Below are 13,191 nucleotides of genomic sequence, written 5' to 3' on the forward strand. Positions count from 1 at the left end.
CTTGCACAAGCACCGATGCCTAAACACAGAATGTAGCCTAAATATCCAAAGAAGCTGCAGGACAAACAGTATCTTATTTTAGCCGGTCTTCAAACGTTCTGGAAAACGTCTCAGTTCAATTTTAATTCCATTTAAGATTTATTGGCATGACTCCATTGTGTACACATAATTCTCTAATTCTCTCTTCTTCATTAATTTGCACAGACACAGACACATTCTCATTTCAGTGAGAACCACATGGTGTAACAATTATAGGTGAGAGCCTCCCAACAACAAAGCTTGAGTTTGACCTTACTGTGTGTGTGTGTGTGTGTGTGTGTGTGTGCGTCTGAAAGATGTCTGCATTCAGACACAATGTCCTTGTGCTCCAAACCCCCTGTGGTTCATAGCAATCAACCACAGCATTCATTCACCACCATGTTAAAGTGAATCGATTATGCACAGTGACTGTGATTAATGGGAATTTTCTCACTATCTATAAGGAGACGTCATTCTTTTCTGAAGTATTTTGTGCATTATTAAAGCAATTAGCATTGAGGCTGTTACATTTGCAAGAGGAGCCTGGCTGTGGTATTTTTGGAAAGGTTAAATACTGTTAAATGCAGGATATGTAACTTGCTTGTGGAGAGAGCATCAAGATGTTCCCCACAGCTGTAGATGTTCCCCACAGCTGTAGATGTTCCCCACAGCTGTATTCCACAGCTCATACATCAGCTGTATGTGTCAGTTAAATGCCTTAAATGTAAATGTTCCCCACAGCTGTAGATGTTCACCACAGAGCGGCCGCTTGCTTAGGTAAGCCTTCCCAACACTGCTAGTGCCTATGGTACATGCACATGTTCATTTATTAATAGTATACAGCAATATTAATAACACATAATGAGATTGAAAATGCACAAGTGACATCTTGAATGTCCCGCATTCCCTGTCAATTTGTGCGTGGAGTTGTCTCTTGGTTCCACATGCATGCTACATACGTGTGCATGAACCCAGCCGGTGCAAGGTCAGCAGGGTTCACCCACATCGCCGGCTCTGCCTGAAGCGTGGCCCCTTTCTCATACCCAGGGTAGATCTGGCAACGCAGGCCATATGCCAGCGTGTCCGTGCGCTAACGCGGGATCCCTCTCCTCTTTCATTCCCGCAGGACACCTTTACATTCCCAGTCAACCTTGCACCCCCTGTGTCAGGTCTGTATGTAGGAGCACTTGACCATGTGCAGTAGGCGCTGGACATTATGTCACGGGCAGGTTTATAAGTTTATGAGCATACACTGGGCTTTGTGCAGTGTCCACTGAGTGTGTTGACAGTGGTGTTAGCAGGTCTGTATGTGGGTGCACTGGGTTGTCTGCAGTAGTCTCTGAATGTGATGTCTTTGGCAGGTCTGTATGTGGGTGCACTGGGTTGTCTGCAGTAGTCTCTGAATGTGATGTCATTAGCAGGTCTGTATGTGGGTGCACTGGGTTGTCTGCAGTAGTCTCTGAATGTGATGTCATTAGCAGGTCTGTATGTGGGTGCACTGGCTGTATGCAGTGGTCTCTCTGTGTGATGTAGGTTAATGTATTATGCTAGCAGCGGGGCATTAAGCACGGTCCTCACACACACACACACACACACACACACACACACACACACACACACACACACACACACACACACCCATCTGTGTTGAGCAACTCTTTCAGCTGCCTCTTTCTGCCCTATCATACTAAAAGCTTTAGAGAGTGATTTTCATTCATCCCTATCCAATTCCATCTCTCTCTCTCTCTTTCTCTCTACAAGGGAATAACCCTGCTCCATGCGAGCTATTCCCAGTGTTCTGAAACACCCACTCATCTAATCTCTGTCTCCCTCCCTCCCTCCATCCCTCCTTCACCTCTCTCCATTTACAGGAGGGCGTTGCCTTTCATGTCGCAGCTTCTAAAATTATTCACCCTCCTCCCTTTTCTGTCTCCCTTCTCACTGTTTCAGCACCTTTTCTCTCCCTCCCTCTCTCTCTCTCTCCCTCCCTCCCTCTCCCTCTCTCCCTCTCTCCCTCCCTCTCTCACTCCCTCCCTCTCCCTCTCGCGCTGAATAGCAGCGAGGGTCCAGGACAGTCCTGCACCGCCCCCAGTGCTGAGAGAGCATGTGCACGCGCGCACGCACACCCCAGGCTGACGTGGCAGCTGGCTGCAGATCCGTTCCTGCTTATTACAACGGCTGCCCCTCATGCTCCATGATTGGAGACTCCATCCTTGCCAAACAGCCCTTTCTCTGGAGGATATCACACGGCCAAAGCGGGGGCAGCGGTCAGCGTGTGTAGTTGATCCAGATGCAGACCAGTGAGCCTCAGGATTATGAATAATTCAGGAAGCGTCTGGAGTGCCAGCACGTTCGGAGCTGGCTGGGTGTGAACATTACGGGGATCGAACAGAAAAACCACAGCGAGAAAAAAAATGGTAACAAAAAACTATAAGGAACAATGTCCCCCTCCAGCAGTTTACCCCTGTGCACTTTCTTTGTGTTACATACACACACCCAGACTTAGTTCTCCTACACCTTCCTTTGCTCTGATACTGCATTTCTCTACTGCCACACCTGATCTATGTGTTTATCTCTCTCACTGACACACACACACACACACCCTGCATCGCTTCCCCAAGCCTCAGTCACTGTCTCACACAGCATGACAGCGGCGCCCCACTATTCCTCACAAAAACACCAGGAGACTATTTTTTTCTCAGCCAGCATCCATTTTGGATCTGGCCAATTTCCACCACCTCTTCTTTTAAGAGATTTATGACAGTGAAACTGAAGAATGAGAACTCTGTGCTTTCTCATCATGCATTACGCTGGCACAAGCTTTATTCTTCTAACAACTGCAACCATGACTGTATTATAGATTCCCCAGTGCTGTGTGACGACACTATAGTGTGTCTACAATAGTACTGGGACCAATTAAAGTGAGCACTTTTATCCAATGTAATATGCAAACAGAATAATAAATATACACATCTAAATGAAAACCTGATTTCACACACACCTAACGATATCCCAGCTGAGCCAAACACACGGAGACCTAATACAAGCCCTGCTAAAAACAGCACACTTCTGGTTCATGCTGTCACAGCCCACTGTGGAACACACACCCCTCCCCATCCACCGGCCAGCATCATCAACCCCATCACACAACACTGTTAAAAAGTAGTAAAGGCACAGGGGGTCCGTAAAGTGGGGCTGACGGCCGCCAGGGAGACATCCTCCCACGCCACTGACAAAACATTTCATGACAGTGGCTCACGTGAATTATGCAGTGACACAGCATAAAATGAACAAAACTGTGTTGCTTGCATGAAGTCACGGGCTCCGAGATCAAAAGAAGAGGATTCACACCGCGAGCCCATATCCACCCTAACTCGTGAAATGTTTGCACATTACAGCGTTTCTGCAGCGTTTGCACGCATAACGCTGATATCGGTACTTAGCACGCGCTTTGCCATGCTAGCGCTAGTTATCGCCCCTTAGAGCTTTAGTGAGTGAATTCCTGGGCAGTGAACGTCGTGCAGACTCAGAGGCCGTGCACGCGGAAAGGTGATGCCCTCGCCCTCTCCGCAGTGGTTTGATCCCACGCACGCGGCTCTCAGTAGAATTCTTTTTATTCCTGTCACACACGCCCGACAAAGAATTTTACTCCATTTAAGATCTGAACACCAAACAACTACAGCTGCTGAATGTGCCGGTCGCTTTCCCACGACCGACAGCCTCTGCAGTTGGCAGTGGTATATCGTGCCCTTCCTGCGTGTCCCCTGTGCAGAGTAGTGCGCGAGACGCACCTTTCCATGCAGAAACTTCAAAGCGGGCGCGAGGAAGCACTGCAATGCAGAAAGATCCCGCGACAGAGCCGCGCGCCTAAGCCAGCAGCAAAGCGTCACTTTTCTCTGATCTTTAGCTACCGGTAAGAATGTTTCGCGACTGAGCAGTGTTAAAAAATAAAGGTCAAAACAAAAACATTTCCAGATCAGTTTTACTCTTACATTTTAACACGAATAAAGATTAACGACGCGTAAATGCGTGCACCACAGCATCCGTGTTTTTCCATTTTAGCGAATCTCTCCCGAAGGCTTGAGTCAAAGCGTCGTACTTATTTTTGGCAAAATACTAACAGAACACTTAATGCAACATCACTGGACTTACGTGAGGCGCTGCCATGGAAGGCGAGGAAGAGCAGAAGGCTAGGGAAGAATATGTTGATATGCATCCTTTCCGGTGGAGGATGTCGTGTGTGCTAGCCTCGCTATGCTGGTCAGATCGGTAGCTGTCCTCCCTCTGTTAACGGACAGTGGGACATCTCTCAGCCGCTCGTTCGGCCAACTTTAACTCGCGTGGCTCCAACTCTCTCGGCCGGGAGGCGGATAGTCTCGGCCAGGGCGGGGACGCGCATCAGATCGTGGTACTAATGCTGCGTCTTGGCGGGAGCGCGCACAATTATATTGCGATAAAATTCCTGGAACTTGGAGAAAAGATGGACAGTTGGAATATGCGCGTACGTGTCGGCATCCTGTTGTGGCGCTTAGTGGGAATGCGCGATCTCGTCTTCGTTGTCGGGGCTTTGCGGTGCGGAAGGTGGAAAAGGCAAAGACGGCGAGCGAGGGAAAAGGAAAAAACAAAAAACTTTTTGGTGTCGGCGCTGCAGGTCTCATACGGTACGCCGTCCGTACCGTAACTTTTAAGAAAACTTCTCCTGCGTTATATTTTCAGCGCGGGTCACTGTGAATCACGTCTTAGAACAGTCCGGGTTTGGGCGCGTTTCCGCCACAGCAGGGCCGCATTGCTGATCCCGCCCGGATAGCGTGCGCCATTACCACGGGGTTACTATCACTCGTCTTTTCGATTAGAGTTGCACAAATATCGCTCATTTTTAACGATTTGTGTCAAATCGTGTGTAGTGGTCAGTCCACTGGCACGGGGACATGAGTAAGATTTGCATTAAGCTTAGAAAGCTAAACAGCCTGCGGTGACGCTAACGTACAAACGACTTTGAGTGCAATAAGTGGGTTTGTTGGGCAAAAGCGTCACGTGGGCAGGCGAGACCGGGGCGCACAGGGGCAGCGTGGAATTTGTGGACTTTCCAGTCAGAAGTTGGATTGCGGAGCTTTTTCGTAAGCCTCCAGCCTCCCACTCCAGTCACCAATGAACGCACACGAGAGATACAGTTAAAGGGATTCTGCTTGTTCTGCAGTGCATGACCGTGTGAAACCCTTCTAAGCACACGGCCAGTGACGCTGTTGCTAGTTCCAGCTGGATACTGACCTTGGGCGGCGAGCACACTCTGTTTTGGTCAGCCACAGCCAACGTTCTCAAGATTTCCTAAACGAGCAGAGTCTCAAAAATGCGCAATCAATAACACACAGAGACAAGGGTGTGGATTAAATGTCATGTATCATTTTTATCCGATATTTAAGAATGCGCACACAAACATATACATGCACAAACTGTCTGTAGTCTGCACACAAACTCTGTCATCCTCTTTTCATAAACATGCAAGGTGTCACTGTGCAGTTAAGACTCAGAGTCCTAAAGTTCAAACTAAAGTTCAAAAGCCTTTGATCAGCCTGTTTCCTGGACGACCTGCAGGCCGAGTGCCCTTTGCCTCTGGGAGCAAAAGGCTGGTGTGTGGGTCAGCTGAGACAGTGAGAGCCTGCCACAGACGCTCCTTTTGTGGGAGAGACGGCTCACTGCGTCCTCCAGAGATTGGACTTGTTTTTCCAGAACGACTCACAGATGCTCGATTGGACTGAGATCTGTGGGGAATTTGAAGGCCAAGTCAGCTCATTCAATGCTTTGCCATGTTCCTAAAACAATTCCAGAGTCATTTTTGAAGTGTGGCACATTATCCTGCTGAAAGAGGTCACTGCCATTAGTGAATACCATTGCCATGAAGAAGTGTACTTGGTCTGCAACAATGTTTAGATTAGTGGTACTTGTACAGAAACATCCACACGAATGCCTAGAACCGAGGTTTCCCAGAAGAACATCACTCAGAGCATCCCACTGCCTCTGTCAGCTTCCCGTCACACGTCCATGTGTCCATTCCGGATGCTTTAGGGGGTAGCCTGCGGCTACACTGCCCCATATGCAGTAAGGTGTGATGCACTGAGTGTTCTAACACCTTTCTCTATTAGCCAGCAACTTTCTCAGCAGTTTGTGCTACAGTATCTCTTCTGTGGGATCGGAGCAGACTGGCTAGCCATCACTCCCCATGCACATCGATGTTTATAGATGCTAGGTGCTGTTAGGTGGCCCTAACAAACAGCAATCAAACAGCAGTCAAAGTGCTTAGTTTCTGTAGCCAAACAGCCAAACTCATGACGCTGAACCCAGTACGTTAGTGTACGTGTTGCAGGCAGGGTGAAGTTCTTTAATTGACCGCTAGATGGCGCAACTGACCCATATCTAAATTCATATCCCACCTGTGATTAAAGAGGTGCAGCGACAGCCACATGACCGGAACTCAATCCACACATCTAGGTTCACTAACGTTTATGCTACGAGACTCATTTATGCAGCTATCTATATTCTAAATATATTTTCAAGACAGAGGGTCAGGATATGGTCATGTGAATATGATTAGATATGTGTGTCTCAGTAATCTGTGATATTTTTCCTCAGAACATCCTTCTTCTCTCTCTCTCTCTCTCTCTCTCTCTCTCTCTCTCTCTCTCTCTCTCTCTCTCATACGTGTGAACATATGGGTAAGTGAAAGTGCCCAGTGGGCCAGAAAGATACAACAGGGTGTAGTCCTGTCTGTAAGTGGAACAGATGTCTGTATTTGGATATATATACGCACACACATCAGCATGGTTTCACTTTGACAAAGATCAGAGCAGTACAAGCAAAGACTGTTCTGCTTGGTGCCTGATTTCCATAAGCTAGACATGCACTAGGCTGCTGTGATACGGTCCATATTTACGTCCCTCTTCCCTTTAGTGAGTGCAGCTGGTATAGTTCCACTCTACCCACTACACACACACACACCTGTATGTATATATATAGGAAGGTGAAGGTGACAGTGGTTCCCATGGTAATCAGAGCACTAGGGGCCACCTTGCCCAAACTGGTAGAACGGCTCCCGGAGATCCCAGAAACAACCTCCGAGATCTCAGTCCAGAATAGTGCAGTCCTGGGAACAGCCAAGATTTGACACAGGCCCCACAAGCTCCCAGAGGACCCGAGCTTGAAGGGAAAACTTGAAGGGGGATGAGTGGGGAATTTTATTTATTTATATATATATATATATATCCCCAAGTGTATCATGTGATTGAGTGAGTGTGACCCTAATTGTGTCACATGAGTAAGAGTGTGTTCCTGTGACCCTAAGTGTTTCACGTGAGTGTGTTCCTGTGACCCTAAGTATGTCATGTGAGTGAGTGTGTTCCTGTGACCCTAAGTGTGTCACGTGTGTTCCTGTGACCCTAAGTATGTCATGTGAGTGAGTGTGTTCCTGTGACCCTAAGTATGTCATGTGAGTGAGTGTGTTCCTGTGACCCTAAGTGTGTCACGTGAGTGTGTTCCTGTGACCCTAAGTATGTCATGTGAGTGAGTGTGTTCCTGTGACCCTAAGTGTGTCACGTGAGTGTGTTCCTGTGACCCTAAGTATGTCATGTGAGTGAGTGTGTTCCTGTGACCCTAAGTGTGTCACGTGTGTTCCTGTGACCCTAAGTATGTCATGTGAGTGAGTGTGTTCCTGTGACCCTAAGTATGTCATGTGAGTGAGTGTGTTCCTGTGACCCTAAGTGTGTCACGTGAGTGTCTTCCTGTGACCCTAAGTATGTCATGTGAGTGAGTGTGTTCCTGTGACCCTAAGTGTGTCATATGAGTGAGTGAGTGTGTTCCTATGACCATAAGTGTGTCATGTGAGTGAGTGTGTTCCTGTGACCCTAAGTGTGTCCTATGAGTGAGTGAGAGTGTGTTCCTATGACCCTAAGTGTGTCATTAGCGTAATGCCATGAGTGTGCATGAGAAAAAGGAAAAACACTTACATACAACACTGAGATACAACACTTTCAAAATATGTGTTGTCTGGAAGTCTGGAATCAGTCTGTGGGAATGCTCACAGGAAGAAAAAATAAATGTGAAAGAAACAAAGAAACCAACAAGAATCATTATTCCTTTTTTTTATTACTCTCAAGACTCTACAAGATGAAGCTAACAGCATGAAAATTGACACTCTCTGCTCGGATGTTAACCAAACAGGCCCTTCATGGAATGCTGCTGCTTCATAATCTTGTAAAAATTGAGCTTACATTTGCTACATCTGTTGAATCGGACCTTTTGGGGCTTTTAATATCCTCTGTAGGCCCATTCCATATGGGAAACATCGAATCCAGGCAGGTTCACAGCAGAAGAGACTGTAAAAATAACTTCTGGTAGGGGTTTCATTGTGCTTGTGTTGTAGAAGCCGCAGGTTATTTTGATTTTTCAGTCATAAACAGATTTGCCGCTCCCCGAGAAAAGGCCTTTTTAGAAAATAGCACATGTTCCCTTTGAAGACTGTGGAATCTATTCGGCAGCTGTGTGAACATTTTGCTTATGGAGGTGTAATGGCGTAACTTAGGCAGTGCTGCCCCCCTGTGGCTGGGAGGAATGTCACATCAAATCAAATTGCTTTCATTGGCACGTCACTTTATCAAAGGTGTGAAGGTGAGTGTAGAGCTTGAGTACATAGACCTGGACAGTATGTAAATGCACAATATATACACATTAAATTATATATATATATATATATATATATATATATATATATATATATATATATATATATATATATATATATATATATATATATATATATATATATATATACAAACAAACACACACACACACACACACACACACACACACACACACACACACACACACATTAACATACCCTGTTATGTATATATCTGTTGTCATGTCAGTGCAGGTGTAGCTGTGCTAGAATTGTGAGGTAGAATTCGATGAAGGTCATAAGATCCTTAGATCCAGTATTTTGCTACTGTGCTCAGTAGAACTTCAACAGATGAACGAACTGTTCACACCACGCACAGCTTTGTACATGTCACTGTACGCCAAATCTCATTCATCATGCTGACTCCCTCTCTCTTTCTAAGGGCTTTCAGACACACACACACACACACACACACACACACACACACACACCCTGACTCCCCCAGCTCATGTCAGCGTAGCCTCATCCTTGTGAACAGCTGCTAAAACAAGCCATCTGCTACATGACTTACTGAACACATAAACAAATAAATACCCACCACATGGTCTGGCCAGCTGCCAGCTGCCCGGTGCCCGGTGCCCACTGTCCGGTGCTGTGGCGGGCACACTCGCAGAGCCGGCCACATGCACGAACGCCCCACAAATGGGATTCCTCACGTTGACCCCATGCTGACTTCAGAGCCCTCTGGAACGGCCCTGCCATGTTCACGCATGTCCTCCAGCACGCCACCTCACTCCAACATTCATACCTTTATGAATCAGTCCATAGATGAACTCATTCCTCACACAATAAACAAAACTGTGCACTTAAAATGAGTCTTAAGGCCAGCAAAGAGTTCCTCCTTCACTGCGATTCCATCCCAGTTCTCAGGATTCGGGATTCGCACATCACCGATGCACAAACTATACCAGCGTGCACTCGCGAGGCTCACGGATTCATCCGCAAAGGTGCACGCTTGCCAAGGGCCGCCCGTGAAAGCCAAACGACCAGGAGGAGGTCTCAGTGCAGCCTTAAAGCGCAGGGCAGTTTCTCCAAATGTTCCCTTTGTGTGTGTCATGCAACAGGACCTCGGCGCTGCCACCTAGCAGTCTGTTTACGTATGACCACGTGTACGCGCTTGTGCGGTGTTTTGGGGATCTTTGCACGCTGCCTTTTCTGATCCCCTTTACCCCGTGCTTACAGACATAAACACCCCACCCAAGCAGACATACACCCCACCCAGACATGTCCTATACCGCCAAAAACCAGCACTTCCAACATGCGTGCAAATTCCAAACTTTCAGTTACATCTATTAAAAGTAAGCAGTTAAGCACCTATCTGGCAAAAAGCTGATATATGACAGCCATTTCCTGTTGTACATCCTATTTATAAACATAACTTTAAAAGCATACCTGCCGCTGACGTTACGAGCTGTCACGCTAAAGGCAGAGTGGCTCGTGCAGCTGGTCCCTTCATGGACTTGTTTGACTACCTTTCCACTGAAAGCACGTTTGCAGCCACAATAATTTTAAGGCAGTATATAATACTTCACAAATCCCCAGAGCCGTGCACAGTATGTGTGCAGGAAAAATACACCTTTCTCTCTCTCTCTCTCTCTCTCACACACACACACACACACATAAAAGAATTAGGACCAGGGGCTGGTGGTCACTCCATACTCTGGCCTATAAACAAAAAGGCAGACAGACTAAACTTCTGTGGCTTGTCTGCTATGCAGGGGAGCAGATCAAGTAGACACAGAGAGGGGGACAGTGTGCGCGTGTTATACGTTCAGATTATCTTTTATGAGGGTAGCAGTGCTTCAGCGTGTCTAGCAACGTGTGTGTAATCCGTCTCTTTGTGTATATAAATCCATTTGTGTAAAATCCCAGTGTGTGCATATGGGTGTATGCGTGTGTGTATGCATATGTGTTTGTGCTTGCATGTATATGTGTGTGTGTGTGTGTGTATTGCTGTTGAGGCTTTCTGGATGGGTTGTGTTTATCTCATGGCCAGCGCAGTAACCCAACACTGTGCTGGGTCAGGGAAACCACAGTGGCTCTTAAACTGACACTCTGAACTGTACCCTGCAAGTTCAAATCCAGCCTCACACTGAGCCAGGGGAAATACACACACCAGGAAAAAACTTGTGTGTGTGTGTGTCAGTGCAACCAAAGTCCTCAAGCCCCAAGGCCTAATTTTGATGTTCCTGGTAGAGATGAAGGATCTTCTGGTTACAGTGGCTAACTCATCCTCTTCCTGGTGTTGTGTGGGGATCTTGTGTAGATTCTGTGGAAACGCCATGGGTAAAGCGTCATTTGGACAGTAATCGTCACACTGCTAAACAAACACCCATACAGCTGTATGGGGTCTACCGCGCTGGGGCCATGGTGAGGTTGGAGGGTCCCAGCCAAAGCGTACAACTATCACTCCAAATTCTTTGCCAAGTAAACTGAGGATAATAATATATTATATCTGTGTCATATACATGTACAAGCTTGTATACATGAGTGCACACATGCAAGCACGCACACACACGCACACACACACACACACACACACACACACACACAGGTCCAAAACTCTGTCAGTGGTTCATGACTTGTGAGTACTTTTACACAGTCTGTGAGCTAAAAATAGCATTAGGTCTCTGGTTGGTGCTCAGGCTTCTTTAACGGCTAACAACCAGGGAGTGTGTGCGGCGTTTACCAGGTCTTGACACACACACTTTACTGGGTTCACTCACACACACGCATACACACACACACACACACACACACACACACACACACACACACACATTTTAGTGTTAAAAGCTCCGTCTCAGAACGACACTTAAACAGAAGACTGCTTTCCTATCAGTATGGACACGTGGTATAACTAAGCCATCATTTTTATAGAACACATAAGAAGGAATAAGTACTATATTAATACTGCTAATATTGTACAGGTATTAAAGGATTTGTAATAATGATTAAAGTCTGCAGTACGGTTCTCTGGTGGAGAGGTGGAGGATCAGAGGGTTTGGGGGGTAAGGATATGAACAGTAGGTATTCCAGACAGCCCTGTCGGGGTCTCTCTTTACAGTGCACATAGCAGTCAGGATGGGGGTGCTCACATACAGGCTCTCTCTCTCTCTCTTAAACTCTTTCTCTCTCTCTCTCTCTCTCTCTTTCCCTCTCTCTGTCTCTTTCTCTTCCTCTTTCTCTCTCCCTCTCTCTCTCCCTCCCTCTCTCCACATAGCAGTCAGGATGGGGGTGCTCACATACAGGCTCTCTCTCTCTCTCTTAAACTCTTTCTCTCTCTCTCTCTCTCTCTCTCTCTCCCTCTCTCTGTCTCTTTCTCTTCCTCTTTCTCTCTCCCTCTCTCTCTCCCTCCCTCTCTCTCTTTCTCTCTCTCTCCCTGTCTCTCCCTCTCTCTCCTGCCCTCTCTCTCTCTTTCTCTCTCTCTTCCCCCTCTCTCTTTCTCTCTCTCTCCATCTCTCTCTCTCTCCTTCTCTCTCTCCCCCTCTCTCCCTCTCTTTCTCCCTCTCTCTCTTTCTCTTTCTCTCTCTCTCCCTGTCTCTCCCTCTCTCTTTCTCCCTCTCTCTCTTTCTCTCTCTCTTCCCCCTCTCTCTTTCTCTCTCTCTCCATCTCTCTCTCTCCTTCTCTCTCTCCCCCTCTCTCCCTCTCTTTCTCCCTCTCTCTCTTTCTCTCTCTCTCTTCCCCCTCTCTCTTTCTCTCTCTCTCCATCTCTCTCTTTCTCCTTCTCTCTCCCCCTCTCTCCCTCTCTTTCTCCCTCTCTCTCTTTCTCTCTCTCTCTTCCCCCTCTCTCTTTCTCTCTCTCCTTCTCTCTCTCCCCCTCTCTCCCTCTCTCTCCCGCTCTCTTTCTCCCTCCCTCCCTCTGTCTCTCCCTCCCGCTCTCTCTCATTGTTTGTTTGACTTTACTGTTGTTTTTTCTTATTCCACACTTACTCCCTAATTCCATCCTGTCCTCTGTGTGAATGTGTGTGTGCATGTGTATGTGTGTGTGCTTCAGTGTATGTATATGTGCATGCCTGTATGTGTGTCTGTGTATATGTATTTACCGTTGTGTGTCTTTTTGTGTATGTATATGTATATGTATATGTACGTGTATATGTATATGTATATGTATATGTATGTGTATATGTATATGTATATGTATATGTATGTGTATATATATGTATATGTATATGTATGTGTATATGTATATTTATGTGTATATGTATGTGTGTGTGTATGTAAATTTGTATGCTTCCATATGTTTCTGTGTGTGTATATATGTGAATGTATTTGTATGTGTGTCTGTGTGTATCTGTATGTGTGTCTGTGTGTATATGTATATGGATATACCTGTGTGTGTGTGTGTGTGTGTGTGTGTGTGTGTGTGTGTGTGTGTGTGTGTCTGTATTTATATGGATATGCTTGCATGTGTGTGTCTGTGTGCATATATGTATATGTATATG

The 13,191-nt window shown here is 46.6% G+C and overlaps 1 protein-coding gene across 2 annotated transcripts in view; it reads right to left on the reverse strand.

Annotated features, from left to right (window-relative positions):
- Nucleotides 1-5,004, reverse strand: part of cntnap1 (contactin associated protein 1) — a 32,047-nt gene extending 27,043 nt beyond the window's left edge. For both annotated transcript variants that reach the window (XM_081711428.1, XM_027030723.3), the window contains exon 1: nucleotides 4,171-5,004. In XM_081711428.1, coding sequence (XP_081567554.1) covers nucleotides 4,171-4,234 — 64 coding nt within the window. In that variant the 5' untranslated portion in view covers nucleotides 4,235-5,004. The remainder of the gene's footprint in view (nucleotides 1-4,170) is intronic.
- Nucleotides 5,005-13,191: the final 8,187 nt, after the last annotated feature.

Source organism: Electrophorus electricus, chromosome 3 (assembly GCF_041902795.1).
Source record: "Electrophorus electricus isolate QZ-2024a chromosome 3, ASM4190279v1, whole genome shotgun sequence".
NCBI classification, from domain to species: Eukaryota; Metazoa; Chordata; class Actinopteri; order Gymnotiformes; family Gymnotidae; genus Electrophorus; species Electrophorus electricus.